Here is a 12315-nt window from a genome sequence, read left to right on the forward strand (position 1 = left end):
GTTAAATTCGTAACAATTGTACACCAATAATGAGAAATCTGACCCCCAAAAAATGGGAGTGGTTAACAAGTATTAAAATGATACTTTTGTATTTTTCGAATAATTAATATTAAAGTAAAATAACGTTAGCTATCAACTGAAATCGTCAAATAGATTCTTTCATTTCTCCAAAGAAAACCAATAAAACATTTTAGTCTTTCTTCCGAATTTGTCGTACGTCTACAAAAAGAAGGACGCATACACAAAAAGCCAGTTTCAAATTAAACTTTTACGAAAAGCTGTGTCGAAGCCGTTAAAACAATGAACAAGGCCCTAAAAACATTAGATATGTTCAATTGTGCCCTTCATGATAATTAATAATTTGATGTGACACCTGAAAATAATGACACTTGGTAGCAGATGTACCAAAAGGTACAGACATATGCAAATCAAAATAACACGTCTATACATTTTATCGATAATCAAAACAACGAATTTTGAAGTCAAGAAAAATTCTAGCTTTCAAAAATAAAATCAGTAAATAGCTTGCTTTGTCCATCAATAGGATATGATTAGACCTACAGTTATCCAGAACTTAGGTCTCGACTACAAAAAAACAACAAATAATGTCAAAGCAAAAAGGTTCACTAAACTCTAGAAGACGGCGTGGAATCAGTTAAAAGCATAATCTATTCACAGAAAAGCTGATGTGTTCAAAAGTTTTCCCGTTTTAGACGCCAATAATGTAATACCTGACTTGTCAATAATGTGACAAGACACGAAAATGAACCTCAAAGACGATTAAGCATCAATAAAATCAAAAATTTTCTGTGAAATTTCGTAGTATCAAAGCAGAAAAATCAATATTTTACACGTAAAACTTTAACAAAAATTTGAATTCATTATAATGACAACGTTGACTAATTTTATTTGAATTTAATCTACAAGTTGACCAAAAAAAGATAAAAATCGCGACGCTCAAAAATCCATTGTTTATTTTGAAAATATTTATTTCCAAAAATTGAAACGACCATAAGCTTTCGACTGACAATATAGATAGGGTTCAATATTCATAGTCCGCCAATTTAAACTGTGCTTATTATGTTATGGTTTGATTTTAATTGTTCTTTTCTTTAATTAACGCAGAAAGAAGAAGAACAAAGCGAAAATGTATATTTTGAAAAAATCGACTGATTTAAATCCGAAATTTTCGGGCTTTCAAAAAACAGTCATTACACCAAACTACCATAGCTATTGCAGTTCATCCATTAGAAACACTTAGCTGACCCGGATTATAAGGATATGGAAAATTTGATTATTAGAAGGTCCATATATCAAAAATAAATTAAGCATTTTTCATAATGGTTGAGGTAAATTTATTCAAGATTTTAATTCAAGAACACTCTTAAAGAATGCGAAAAAAACTTGCTTTGATTGTTTAGGGAAGATTTTGTCAGCAGTTTATAGGCGTGGTAATCAGGTAAATTAAATAATGTTGACTGAAAAGCTTATTTTTCTCCATTTTTGTGGAAAAAAGGCTCAATTTTGAAAAAATTAGCAACAAGTTTTTCAAAAATTGGTCCAAACAGTTCATCAACACTCTTGTTATGAGAGGTAAAACCAAAAGAAACTATTTTGACTTTTCTGGCGAACTGAGCAGAAAATTAGTTGAAAATACGGAAAAAGTGAACAATAACAACGAAAAGCACTCAAATGTTAATTAAATTTTAAACATGGATAACTCCGTGAAAAAAAAAAACGAAATTCAAAAAAATGTCTTAAGTTATATATTCTACGCTGGACGAGCTTTCTGAAGATATCACTCCTCACTCTCTAAGATGAATATATAGGTTGGCCAAAATTGACTGAACAAAAGACACCATTTGAGTATTTAGTTCCTCCCCCCACTAAAGTGGGTCTGAACAATAATAAGAAGTTACGTCACTCCTTTCTCGACAATAGTGCTTTATGAAAATTGGCGACAAAAAACTGGAAGATTTCTGCTCTAATTGCAGCGAAACTAAGTTAAGTTATACAGTATTGTAACTGAATGCCCGTTAAAGTTAATTCAAGAACTGGCTTCACCTCAGAGTTAAATAAATCAGTGGCTCTAAAACCATGTGGTAATATTAATTTGCTTGTGTTTGTGTTTTGTATATGGTTGCCTGATCATCCTTTCCTGCTCATATACATAGAAGCAAATAGAAAAATGTGAAAGAAATTCGCTTACCAAACGATGTTACAACAAAAAAACAACAAAATTTTTAGGCCAACAACCGCTGCTGAGAGTTTTGTTAACACGACAGACATATGCTTTAGTTTTTGTAGCTCTAAAGGCATAATTTCTGCAACAATCACATAAAAACTTATGAGAGTGTTGCAGAAATTATGCCTTTAGAGCTACAAAAACTAAAGTATATGTCTGTCGTGTTAACAGAACTCTAAGCAGCGGTTGTTGGCCTAAAAATGTTGTTGTTTTTTTGTAATATCGTTTGGTAAGCGAATTTTTTTCAACATTTTTCTATTTGCTTCTGCTTTTCTGCCTCTTGTGTGCTCTGATGTGCTGTTCAATTTTAATAATTATACCATTCATATAAAAAACGAAGATACCCACGATATCAAAAGAAAAGTGTTATGGTTTTCACCGTTTCTGTCGAACTATAACTCAGCATACCGACGACTGGATTTTTACGTTTAAAAACAATATTTTCCATACGCGGGCGTTATTGAGTCAGTAATTTTGTTTCGATAGAACTTATAGTCACATTAGGCAAGATCTGCATGTTAAAAAAATGTGAATAAAAAAGTAATTTTTACCTGTTTTTTTTTTAACTTTTAGCTACTAACGAAACAGTTAAAGCTGAAGAGAGCTCACATCCAGACTCTGTTCCAGCAAAAGTAGAAACCGACGAAGTTCCACGCAGATTCGGAGCCAGAGGTGGAATTGATCGCAGTTCCGTCAACTTTGCGGATTCAAGGCGGAAGTTCAATTCCTTCATGCAACAACAGTCCACAATTGAAGGCAGATCTCAGTCTTTTCAAGTTAATCGACCCGGACCTGTCAGACGACACGCCAGTTAGTATGTGAAGTAGATGCTAACGTTCGGGACACATTGTCGCCAGAAATTTCCAAATTAATTGAAAAAAAGTTTTTTTTATTTGATTGGAGTAACAGAATTTGATATCATGAAGTTGACAAAATATTTTTTAACTAAATTAAAATTAATTTACCTTTTTATTATAACTAAAAAAAGTTATAGGTATTTTCGGAAGCCTGATTTCCACTTGATGGAATATGTCTAATTATAGTTGCTGTATTCCTCCTACCGGTATTCCTCCTAAAAATGATAGTTGTGCATTCGCTTCCCTTAGGTGTCTTCTGGAATAAAATCTTTGCTGATTTTTCGGAAAATTAGCCTTATAATTTGACAAAATGCATCATTTATTATTGACTTATTGAAATATTTCATTTGCTAATTGATCTATTTTGCAAACATATGGGTCAGTTAATTGTTTGTGTTAGAGGCGCAGAGAGATAAAGGCTATGTTTGGACTCATCTTGGATTCTTGCAATCTTTAATTATTCGGATTATATTAGGGCACGGTCTTATTCAAAAAAGTTTCGGATTTTTGTTTTTTATGTTGATTACTGACGAGAATGATTTCAAGTCAAGGCTCAATCAATGAGAGATTCTATTTCCAACAAAATAAAGTCAAATGAATATATGGTATGACTTTAGAGAAAAGCTCATATTTTTTGGCTTTGACCATGAGTTTTCGTAAACTTTAATTGATTTCTTTTGTTTTGTGATCATTTGTCATTCTTCTTGCTGCCTTAAATCTTCTTCTCTATAATGAAAGATTCAATTGGGTTCTTAACAAGTTGTAGGTGGACCTATACAAGGCTTTCAGTTGTTATTTTATGACATTGAACATATTTGTTTTCAGAGAATGTCGGCGAAAATTTTGAAGTTTGTCATTTTTTTAAAGCTACATTTGTCTCAATATATACAGGACAAAAATTTTTCCAAGGCATGGGAAAGAAACTCTTTATAGTGGTTTCATATTTAAGTTTTTTGGCTTTCTTACAACGAAAAATCAAAAAAGCTTTGTGATTTTGTCTATTTTTGCTTGTGTTGTTATTTGTTCCCTTTTTCAACTTATCACAATAAAGACAACTCAAAACAATTTTAAAAATTAGGTCGCATCCTCTTTCTAGTAAACCAAGATTCAATCTTTACAATATTTTTTTCTTCAACTATTAATGGGCAGTGAAATGATAAGAAATTGAAAATATTTAAGGTTTTCCCGATTTTTTCATGATTTTAATGGTTGCTGCACCGCTCTCTTGTTGAATTTTTTTTTTTAATTTTGCCCAATTTTTTTGTAGTTTTCAGACGTATTATGGATAACAAAAACTCTCAATTGCTTCCTACAAAGTACAAATTAACCTTCTTAATGAGCTTAGTTGATACTTATTGGTTGTAATCTGTTTGAAGTTGGTTGTTTTTAAAAAGAGAAACATGTTTTGGAACGATGCCTTTTTTGTTCTTCTTTGTCTGCCTGTCACTGAGTTTCATTAATGACAGGTCTCATATCTTATCTAACGAAGTACAGGTTGATTGGCTTAGTGCAGGTTTGCCCTGGTTCCTTTTTGATTTAGCTTTTAAGTGTGCTTTTTTTAATATAGACTTCGAGTTATTTTTGTAATAATGTTTTGTATTATTTGTCTTTTATATGCGTCTTGTCCGGTTCTCTCACTGATGCCAAGTCTCATTGGTCCTTTATTGGTCCTATTATTTTGTTACTTAGTTGATTGATGAAAGATGAGTGAATTTTTGAAAGTTTCTATCTCTTCCTCATTTGGTAGACAATGAAATCAAAACGTGGGTGAGCGTTGTCATAAACAGAACAGTCTGATATTTGGGGATTAATAAGAAAGGCAGCTGAGAACAGGTCGCTGTGGCCTAAAACTGTCCGCTTCGATTACGCAGGAACGAAAATTATGGTTATTTTTATTATTATTTTGTTTAAACGCACATTTCCGAGCCTCCTTGTTATTTCTACAATGATAAGAATTGCAATAAAAGTGCAATAACACTTTTTTGTTCATTTTTAATGCCTAAAAGCCTCTAGACACTTGGTTTCTATCTACAGCGCCCTCGGAATATTGCAATTTTGTGTAGATATAAAAACGATCGGCCCTCCAGCTTTGATTGAACTGGTCATTAAAAGTAATTAGATTTTGCTATCTTCTGAATATCTTTTTGGTTTGAAATCTTGCTTTGAATTTCTTCTGTAAAAAGAGTAGTAAATGTCAAATATGGTTTTAAATTTTTGATGCTGTTGCCCCATAATGTTGTAAATTTGGTGAAGTTTTTTCTGCATCCTTATCGTTTTTACTTTGAAATTTGTGAGCTTTCGAAATATCTAATGAGTTAATTGTTTAATATTGAATAAAAAATCTGGCTGCTGTAATTCAAGCAAACAACTGCCACTTCTTGTACATTTTTCTTAATGGAGTTGTTATTTATAGTTTCATCTCCCACAAAAACAAAATCCGAAGCCGCGCAATAGAAAACTACTAGCTACTTAACACCTTTGCTTCCTGTGTCCTTGTTATACTCATACACAATGAGTTTAGTCAATTGAATTGCAAATGCTCTCGTACAAGTTGAGATAGGCACTTGCGCCGCGAATGGCAAGTTTAGTCGTTACGTTCAAATGGTTATTTTCTAGAATGGGCAATCGCGGTGCGATTGACTCTAGTCGAAACTACTGAGCTCAAATGAGAAGCGGTTGCAAGAATTAAATTAAACTGAGCGTTAGCGCTGCAAATTGGAGAATGAAGAATAAGAATGATACAATTTAAGAAAGAAAGTTTGTTCAAAGTTTAATCACGCATAACGGAAGCAACTCTTGGATTTGTTTATATCGTGAACGAATGTATTTCCTTTACAGACAGAGTGAACAGACAAAAACTGCTAAAATGGGAGGAAGTGTACATCAACTGAGCTTAAATGGCGTTTGCCCTTCAAATGGAATTTAAAACAACTAAATAAAATAAAATACGGATATGGATACATGAAGGGTATCCATTGCCGTATGACATTTCCCCCTCTTGGTGAGAAAATAAATTACTAATTTAAATCAGAAAATTAATAAATATTCACCGGTTACTAAGTAATAAAATATTAAATAATAGATGAAATAAAAGTTTATGAAAGTTTTGCTTTATTCAAGTTTATTCACTATCGCTGTTTTCTGCATTTTCTGCCTGGAGAACAGTCATCTCCCGTGGTAGATTTTGGGGTTCCTCAACCCATTCATTAGAATCTCTCGCAACTCCAATGTCCTGATTATCGGTGTAGCCTTCTGTGCTTCGAACTTTTTCAATAATCGTTTGTGACTTCTGGGTCTTTTTCTTCAAGGTTCGCTTGCTTTTCCGAAATGAAGAAGTATCGGAGTCTGATGTGTCGCTAATTGTGAGTTGGCGTTTGGAAGTTTTCCGCAAAATGGGTATAGGCTTTGGTTGCACTGATGAGGCTATTTGCGCCCCAGATGGTCCTGCCGTATTTGATGTAGCCAATTGCGGTGCGATTGGGCTAAATCTAAGTATTTGCGTTGAATCGGGTCTATTCAGGAATGCCTCGTCGTGTTTCGGATTTCTCTTGGGAATTCTCATTTTTAACGATCTTGCAATATTACTGGCTGTAGAGATACATGACCGTCCTGATGAAACAACACTCACATCATCCGTTTGTCTCTTATTACGTTTAATCTTTTTGTCACCAGTGTTTTTCCGAATAAGATCTCGCTTGTGTTTCTGGATTTTCTGTTCGAGGGTTTTTCGTTGATCTTTTTCGGACGTCGCTCTATATATTGTGTGAGTTCCGTTTCTCTTTCAGCCCGTGTCCCTAATTTAGCGATATCCTAGTTCCTAACCCGTACTTCTTGTTTGTGTGGCTCTTTTATCACACTCGTCGTGGGGCTTACTTTGCACACAGTGCTTCCTGGTGCTAGCACCTCATATAGGCCATCCAGGTTCTTCTTTTGACGTTGGTTATCGTGTAGCTTGCAAGCCAACTTCACATGCACGCTACGTTCTGAGCAAGGGATTGGGCGGCAAACGGCGTCTGAATTAATGAAACGTTCTTCTCCGTCGTTTCGTTTCTCTTGCTCAGTTCTTGCAAGGGTACTTGCGGCGCAAATGACACGCTCAATCTCCGTGTCAGAACATAGAGCCGTATCCGCCCATTGTTCCTCTGTCAGGTAGGAGCGGCCCGGAATTGTATCTTCGTCTAAATAATAATTAGTTATTGCATTATAATTGAGATTTTTACTATCAGATTTAGTTGTGGTATTTGATATAGGTGTGTTACATTTTCTACCGAAGTTTGCTCCAAATGTGTAGTATTTAGTGTTTTTTGTTTTGATATTCTTAATCGTTGTATTATTGCTTTTAGTGAAGTTTCTTAATTAAATTTTTTATTTAATTGTGATTTCATGCAAGATAATTGTCGTTTAATTGTTTGAATAATACGTTCTACTAATCCGATTGCTCTATGATCATTCGCTGGTGCATATATAGGTGTAATATTATTTTCAGTACAAAATATCTCAAATTTTTTCCTGTGAAACATCTAGCTTGATCTAATCTAATAGTTCTAGGTACTCCGTGTTGATATATATATTTATTTAAGAATTTGATTACATTTTGGCCTGATGCATTATTTACTATTTCTGCTGTAGGGTATTTAGAATATCTATCTATACTTGTAATAAAATATTGCTCTATGCCTTTCTCATTTAAAATTGGTCCACCAAAGTCTAATTGTGTTTCGTCGTTTGGTTCACTACATTTAGGTAGAGGTGTCCATTTGCGGTGCGGAATCACTGATTTGAGGTTCTTACCAATTTCCGTGCAAGCTTTGCACTCACTGGCTTTTGCCAGTATATCTCTGTGGATGTAGGGCCACCAGATGTTTTGGGCTAGGGAGAGCATGGCGAAACTTCCTGGGTGTGTGGAGTGGATATCTTCCAGCACCGCGTCCTTAATTGATTTGGGTATGGCAATTCTTTCGTCGAGGCAGACACGCCCATGTTTGACGCTTAAAACTCTCCAATATGAGAAGAGATAAGGGCTTATCTCTTGTAATAGATCCGCGTCGTTTCTGATCACACAGTCCCTTACTTCTTTTAGTATCGCATCCTTTCCTGTCAGTATGGCCAAAAACTTCTTACTGAACACTTTATTGAGTGTCTCAGTAAACATAATGTCGTCGGCCTCCTCTATCATACTACCAGGTGGGGTTTCTGTGTGTGATGTTTTATTGGATCCAGGTGTTGAAGGAGTCGTGTCTGAGAAGGTTATTCTCGCCTTTGTGGGGGTTGATTTAGAGCGGGTTGCTTTGGCCTTTGACATTGTTTTTATACTGTTTATTGAATTGTTTTATATGAGAGATTTATTGTGTTTATTCACAAAGTAGTGTTTTGTAGGCTGAATTTGGGCAAAAAGCGAGTGATTTTTGTGTAGGTGGTATTTATACTTAGGAATTTGTGCTTTCGCGCTTAATTTAGTGTTATTAGGTGGATTACTCGATTTAATACCATTAATGGGCTGTATTGGGAATAATTGTTCAGATTGTTCACATTCTTTACTGTCTGACATTTGCACCTCTTTTGCAGCGAATTTATTAATAGAATGTGAATTATTGACTTTACGATTATTTAGTGCAAATTGTAATTTTGTAATTTTAAGTGGCATTTGCGACGCAAATGGGTGTTCAGAATGTGAATTAATTTTAGAATTGGGGAGTGTTAATTGCGGTACGAGTGGTGTTTTCAATGGTGAAGTAGTTAATCGATATGCAAATGCTTCCTTACAATTAGGTGAATTAACACTTAGTTATGTGGGTAATCGCGGTGCGAATGGTCGTTTTACTTTTTGCAAAGACAAATTTGACTTTAAAATGCTTTTAAATTTTTTAGTTGCTGTCTGTTTATTAATAATTAAATGTTTCATTGAATCACGGATTTTTGAAATTGTTGCTACAACAAAATGTTCGTCGTACGTAGATATCTTTTTAGCTATGGCAAATGGGTTCCTGGGAAGGTAGTCAACGAGGCCCATCTTTGCACCTGGCATATGTTCAATTGTGAAATTGTACGGAAGTAATCTATCGATCCATCGAGAAAGTCGACTATTGAATGATTTGTTAGATCGATGTTCTTTAAGTATGGACAATAGTGCTCTATGATCCGTCACTACCGTAAAATTTTTTCCGTACAAATAGTATTTAAAATAGTCAATCGACCAAACTATCCCCAACAGTTTCAATTCATTGACACTGTAGCGTTCTTCCGTTGAATTGAGAAATCGTGACGCGAATGCTATTGGCTTCCAACCATCTGGTGTGTTTTGTTCTAATGCTGCCCCCAATCTTGAACGTGAAGCATCACATTTTACGCGGACATCCAATTTTGGATTGTAATGGCTATTTTCTGTATTGTTTGCGATTTTTTCTTTAATCAGATTAAAATGTTTCGTGTGTTCATCTGTCCAGATGAATTTTACAGATTTCTTTAAAAGTGGTCTAAGAGGGTGACATAATTGTGCCAAGTGTGGTACAAATTTGCCGATGTAGTGTACTGACCCTAGAAATGATCTAAGTCGTTTTAGTGTTGTTGGTGGTGGTATTGTTAAAATTGCTGCTGTTTTGCTTTCTAAAGGTGATATTCCAGTCTGTGTAAATTTATAACCTAGCCATTCTATTTCCAATTTAGCAAAGTGACATTTCTGGAGGTTAATTCTTAAGTTATCGTCATCTAATTTTTTGAGACACTTGTAAACGTATGCTAAATGGTCTGCTTCAGTGCCGGTACTAACGATTATGATATCGTCCAAGAAACAGTATGTGTTTTGCAAGCCTATGAGTGTGTAATCCATAGCTTTTCGGAATTCTGCCGGCATATCTGTAAGTCCATAAAAACCAGTTTTGAATCTATATGTACCAGTAGATTTGCCACATATGATGTTAAAATTACAGTGTTTTGCTCTGTCATGATGCAATTTTAGTTGACTATATGCAGACTTTAAGTCTAATGTGGTGAAATATGCTTGTTGGCCGTTTTGTGTATTTGTAAGGTGTTGTGAGATGGTATCAATTAACATTTCGATATTAGGCATTTGGTATTTATTTTTATGTATTGCTTTATTTAGTACTTTAGAATCTAATGCTAGCTGTATCGACTGATCTTTTTTCACTGTGAGTATGATCGGGGAGATAAAATGTTCGTCAGATCAACTAGATAGTTTTTCGATATGACCTTCAGTCTGTAATCTTTCTAATTCTTCTGACACTCTAGGTTGGAGATTTATCGGAACACGTCGACCTTTTTGATGCTTTGCTGTAAACTTTTGATGAAACTTTGATTTCGCTACATGTGTTTTAGATAAGCCAATTCTTGAAACTAGTGGTGGAAATTGCGTCGCGATTCTCTCTTTAATTTTACATGTAGAATTATTGATGTTATAAACACATTTACCAGTTTCTGGTTGTTGTTGAACAACTGCAAGTCCCAATGTAGTGAACAGATCTCTTCCGATGATATTTTTGTGCCCATCATCTACCACAGTCAGTATCGCTGATGTGTCTTTCCATTGATTGTAGATTACTGTGGTTTCCAAGTGCCCAATTACTTTGATTGGTTCGTTTGAGAAAGTTTTCAAATTCCTTTTTTCCGTTGTATCTGTCCATTTGGCTGATTTTGTGGATCGGATGATTTTGTTCGCTAAACTTTTTGTTATGATGCTGACGGCACTTCCAGAGTCAATCATAGCAGATGTTCTTATTTCCCCCATTTGCACTTACACATTCAGTGGTTCCAATTGGTGAACTGAGTCAGAAGAAATCGCCGCTACATAGTCATCTGAATCACTATCATAGTTTGAATCGTACACCTGGTCATACAATTGTTGATAGCTTGTTATATAGTTGACGGATTCTTCATCATCACTTTTTTCCGGCGATTGATCGATTTGGTTTACATTTGATTTTTGAGTTTTCTGTATCGGATTCTGCGACTTTTTCGGTTTTCTGCATTTCCTGGCGAAATGACCCATAATACCACAATTATTGCATTTCTTACCATTCGCGGGACAAATCTGCTTATGATTGTGACTCCAACGGAGACCACAATTCATACAAACACTCGTATGTTGATAATTTTGAGGGACAGTTGGGTAGCGTGTGAAGTCTCGTTTTGTTGAAGATCCATTCGCGTTGCGATTGCGTACTGGGTTACTATTAATGAAATTCACAGAAGTAGTACCTGACATCAAGTTTTGGTTTATTTTCTGCTGATTCTGCGCTCCCATTTCCATTTGTATGGCTATCTCCAATGCTTTTTGTGGTTCTACTGTTTCCTTCAACAATTTCTTTTGTGTCTCGTGATCAAGCATACTCAATATGAATGCATCACGGATCAATGTAGTCTCTTCACTACCCAGAGTGCAATTTTCCGCCAACTCTATGAGACGACCATAAAAACTTTCCACCGACTCTCCTTTTTGCTGCTTACACGAGTAGAAAACGAAGCGATCGTAAGTTATATTACGAACCTTTGTGAATGAGTCCTCCATTGCCCGCCACAAGTCTTTAAAAGGTTGTTTCTCTATCTGAAAATGAGGGTATTTACTCTTGAAAATCCGCCGTCCCTCTGTACCAATGCTCAGATATAGCAACGATATCGTCTTCTGCTCACAAATTCCCCACGGTTTGTCTCCACAGAGAATCCCAATTTCTTCAACCTTTTTACAACGGTTTTGCCAGTTTACTTTCAATTGCTGATTTCGAACTTTACGATCTCTTTCCGTTGCCTGTGTGTGATTTTCTACAGGTTCTTCGTAAGTAGGTTCAGGCGGGTAAGTCACCGTTGCAGGGGATCATTTAACAGGGTGTCTAATTGTATCACTTCCTTAGCAAGTAGAGCCAGTTTCCATTGCTGCGTCCATTTGTCCCACGTCAGAGGAGGTGTTGCTGTCGGTTTCTCCCAAAATGCTTCTATGTGCAGTGGTGTTTTCTTTGAGTCCGCTGCTGACTGCGCCATGTTATACTCATACACAACGAGTATAGTCAATTGAATTGCAAATGCTCTCGTACAAGTTGAGATAGGCACTTGCGCCGCGAATGGCAAGTTTAGTCGTTACGTTCAAATGGTTATTTTCTAGAATGGGCAATCGCGATGCGATTGACTCTAGTCGAAACTACTGAGCTCAATTGAGAAGCGTTTGCAAGAATTAAATTAAACTGAGCGTTAGCGCTGCAAATTGGA

General features: G+C 35.5%; 1 protein-coding gene across 1 annotated transcript in view; it reads left to right on the forward strand.

The window, feature by feature from the left end:
• Positions 1-12315, forward strand: part of LOC142341381 (uncharacterized) — a 66032-nt gene that overhangs the window by 14438 nt on the left and 39279 nt on the right. Inside the window, exon 4 of the mRNA XM_075392310.1 lies at positions 2819-3055. Coding sequence (XP_075248425.1) covers positions 2819-3055 — 237 coding nt within the window. The remainder of the gene's footprint in view (positions 1-2818; positions 3056-12315) is intronic.

This window comes from Convolutriloba macropyga, chromosome 6, assembly GCF_964194025.1.
Source record: "Convolutriloba macropyga chromosome 6, txConMacr16.3, whole genome shotgun sequence".
NCBI classification, from domain to species: domain Eukaryota; kingdom Metazoa; phylum Xenacoelomorpha; order Acoela; family Convolutidae; genus Convolutriloba; species Convolutriloba macropyga.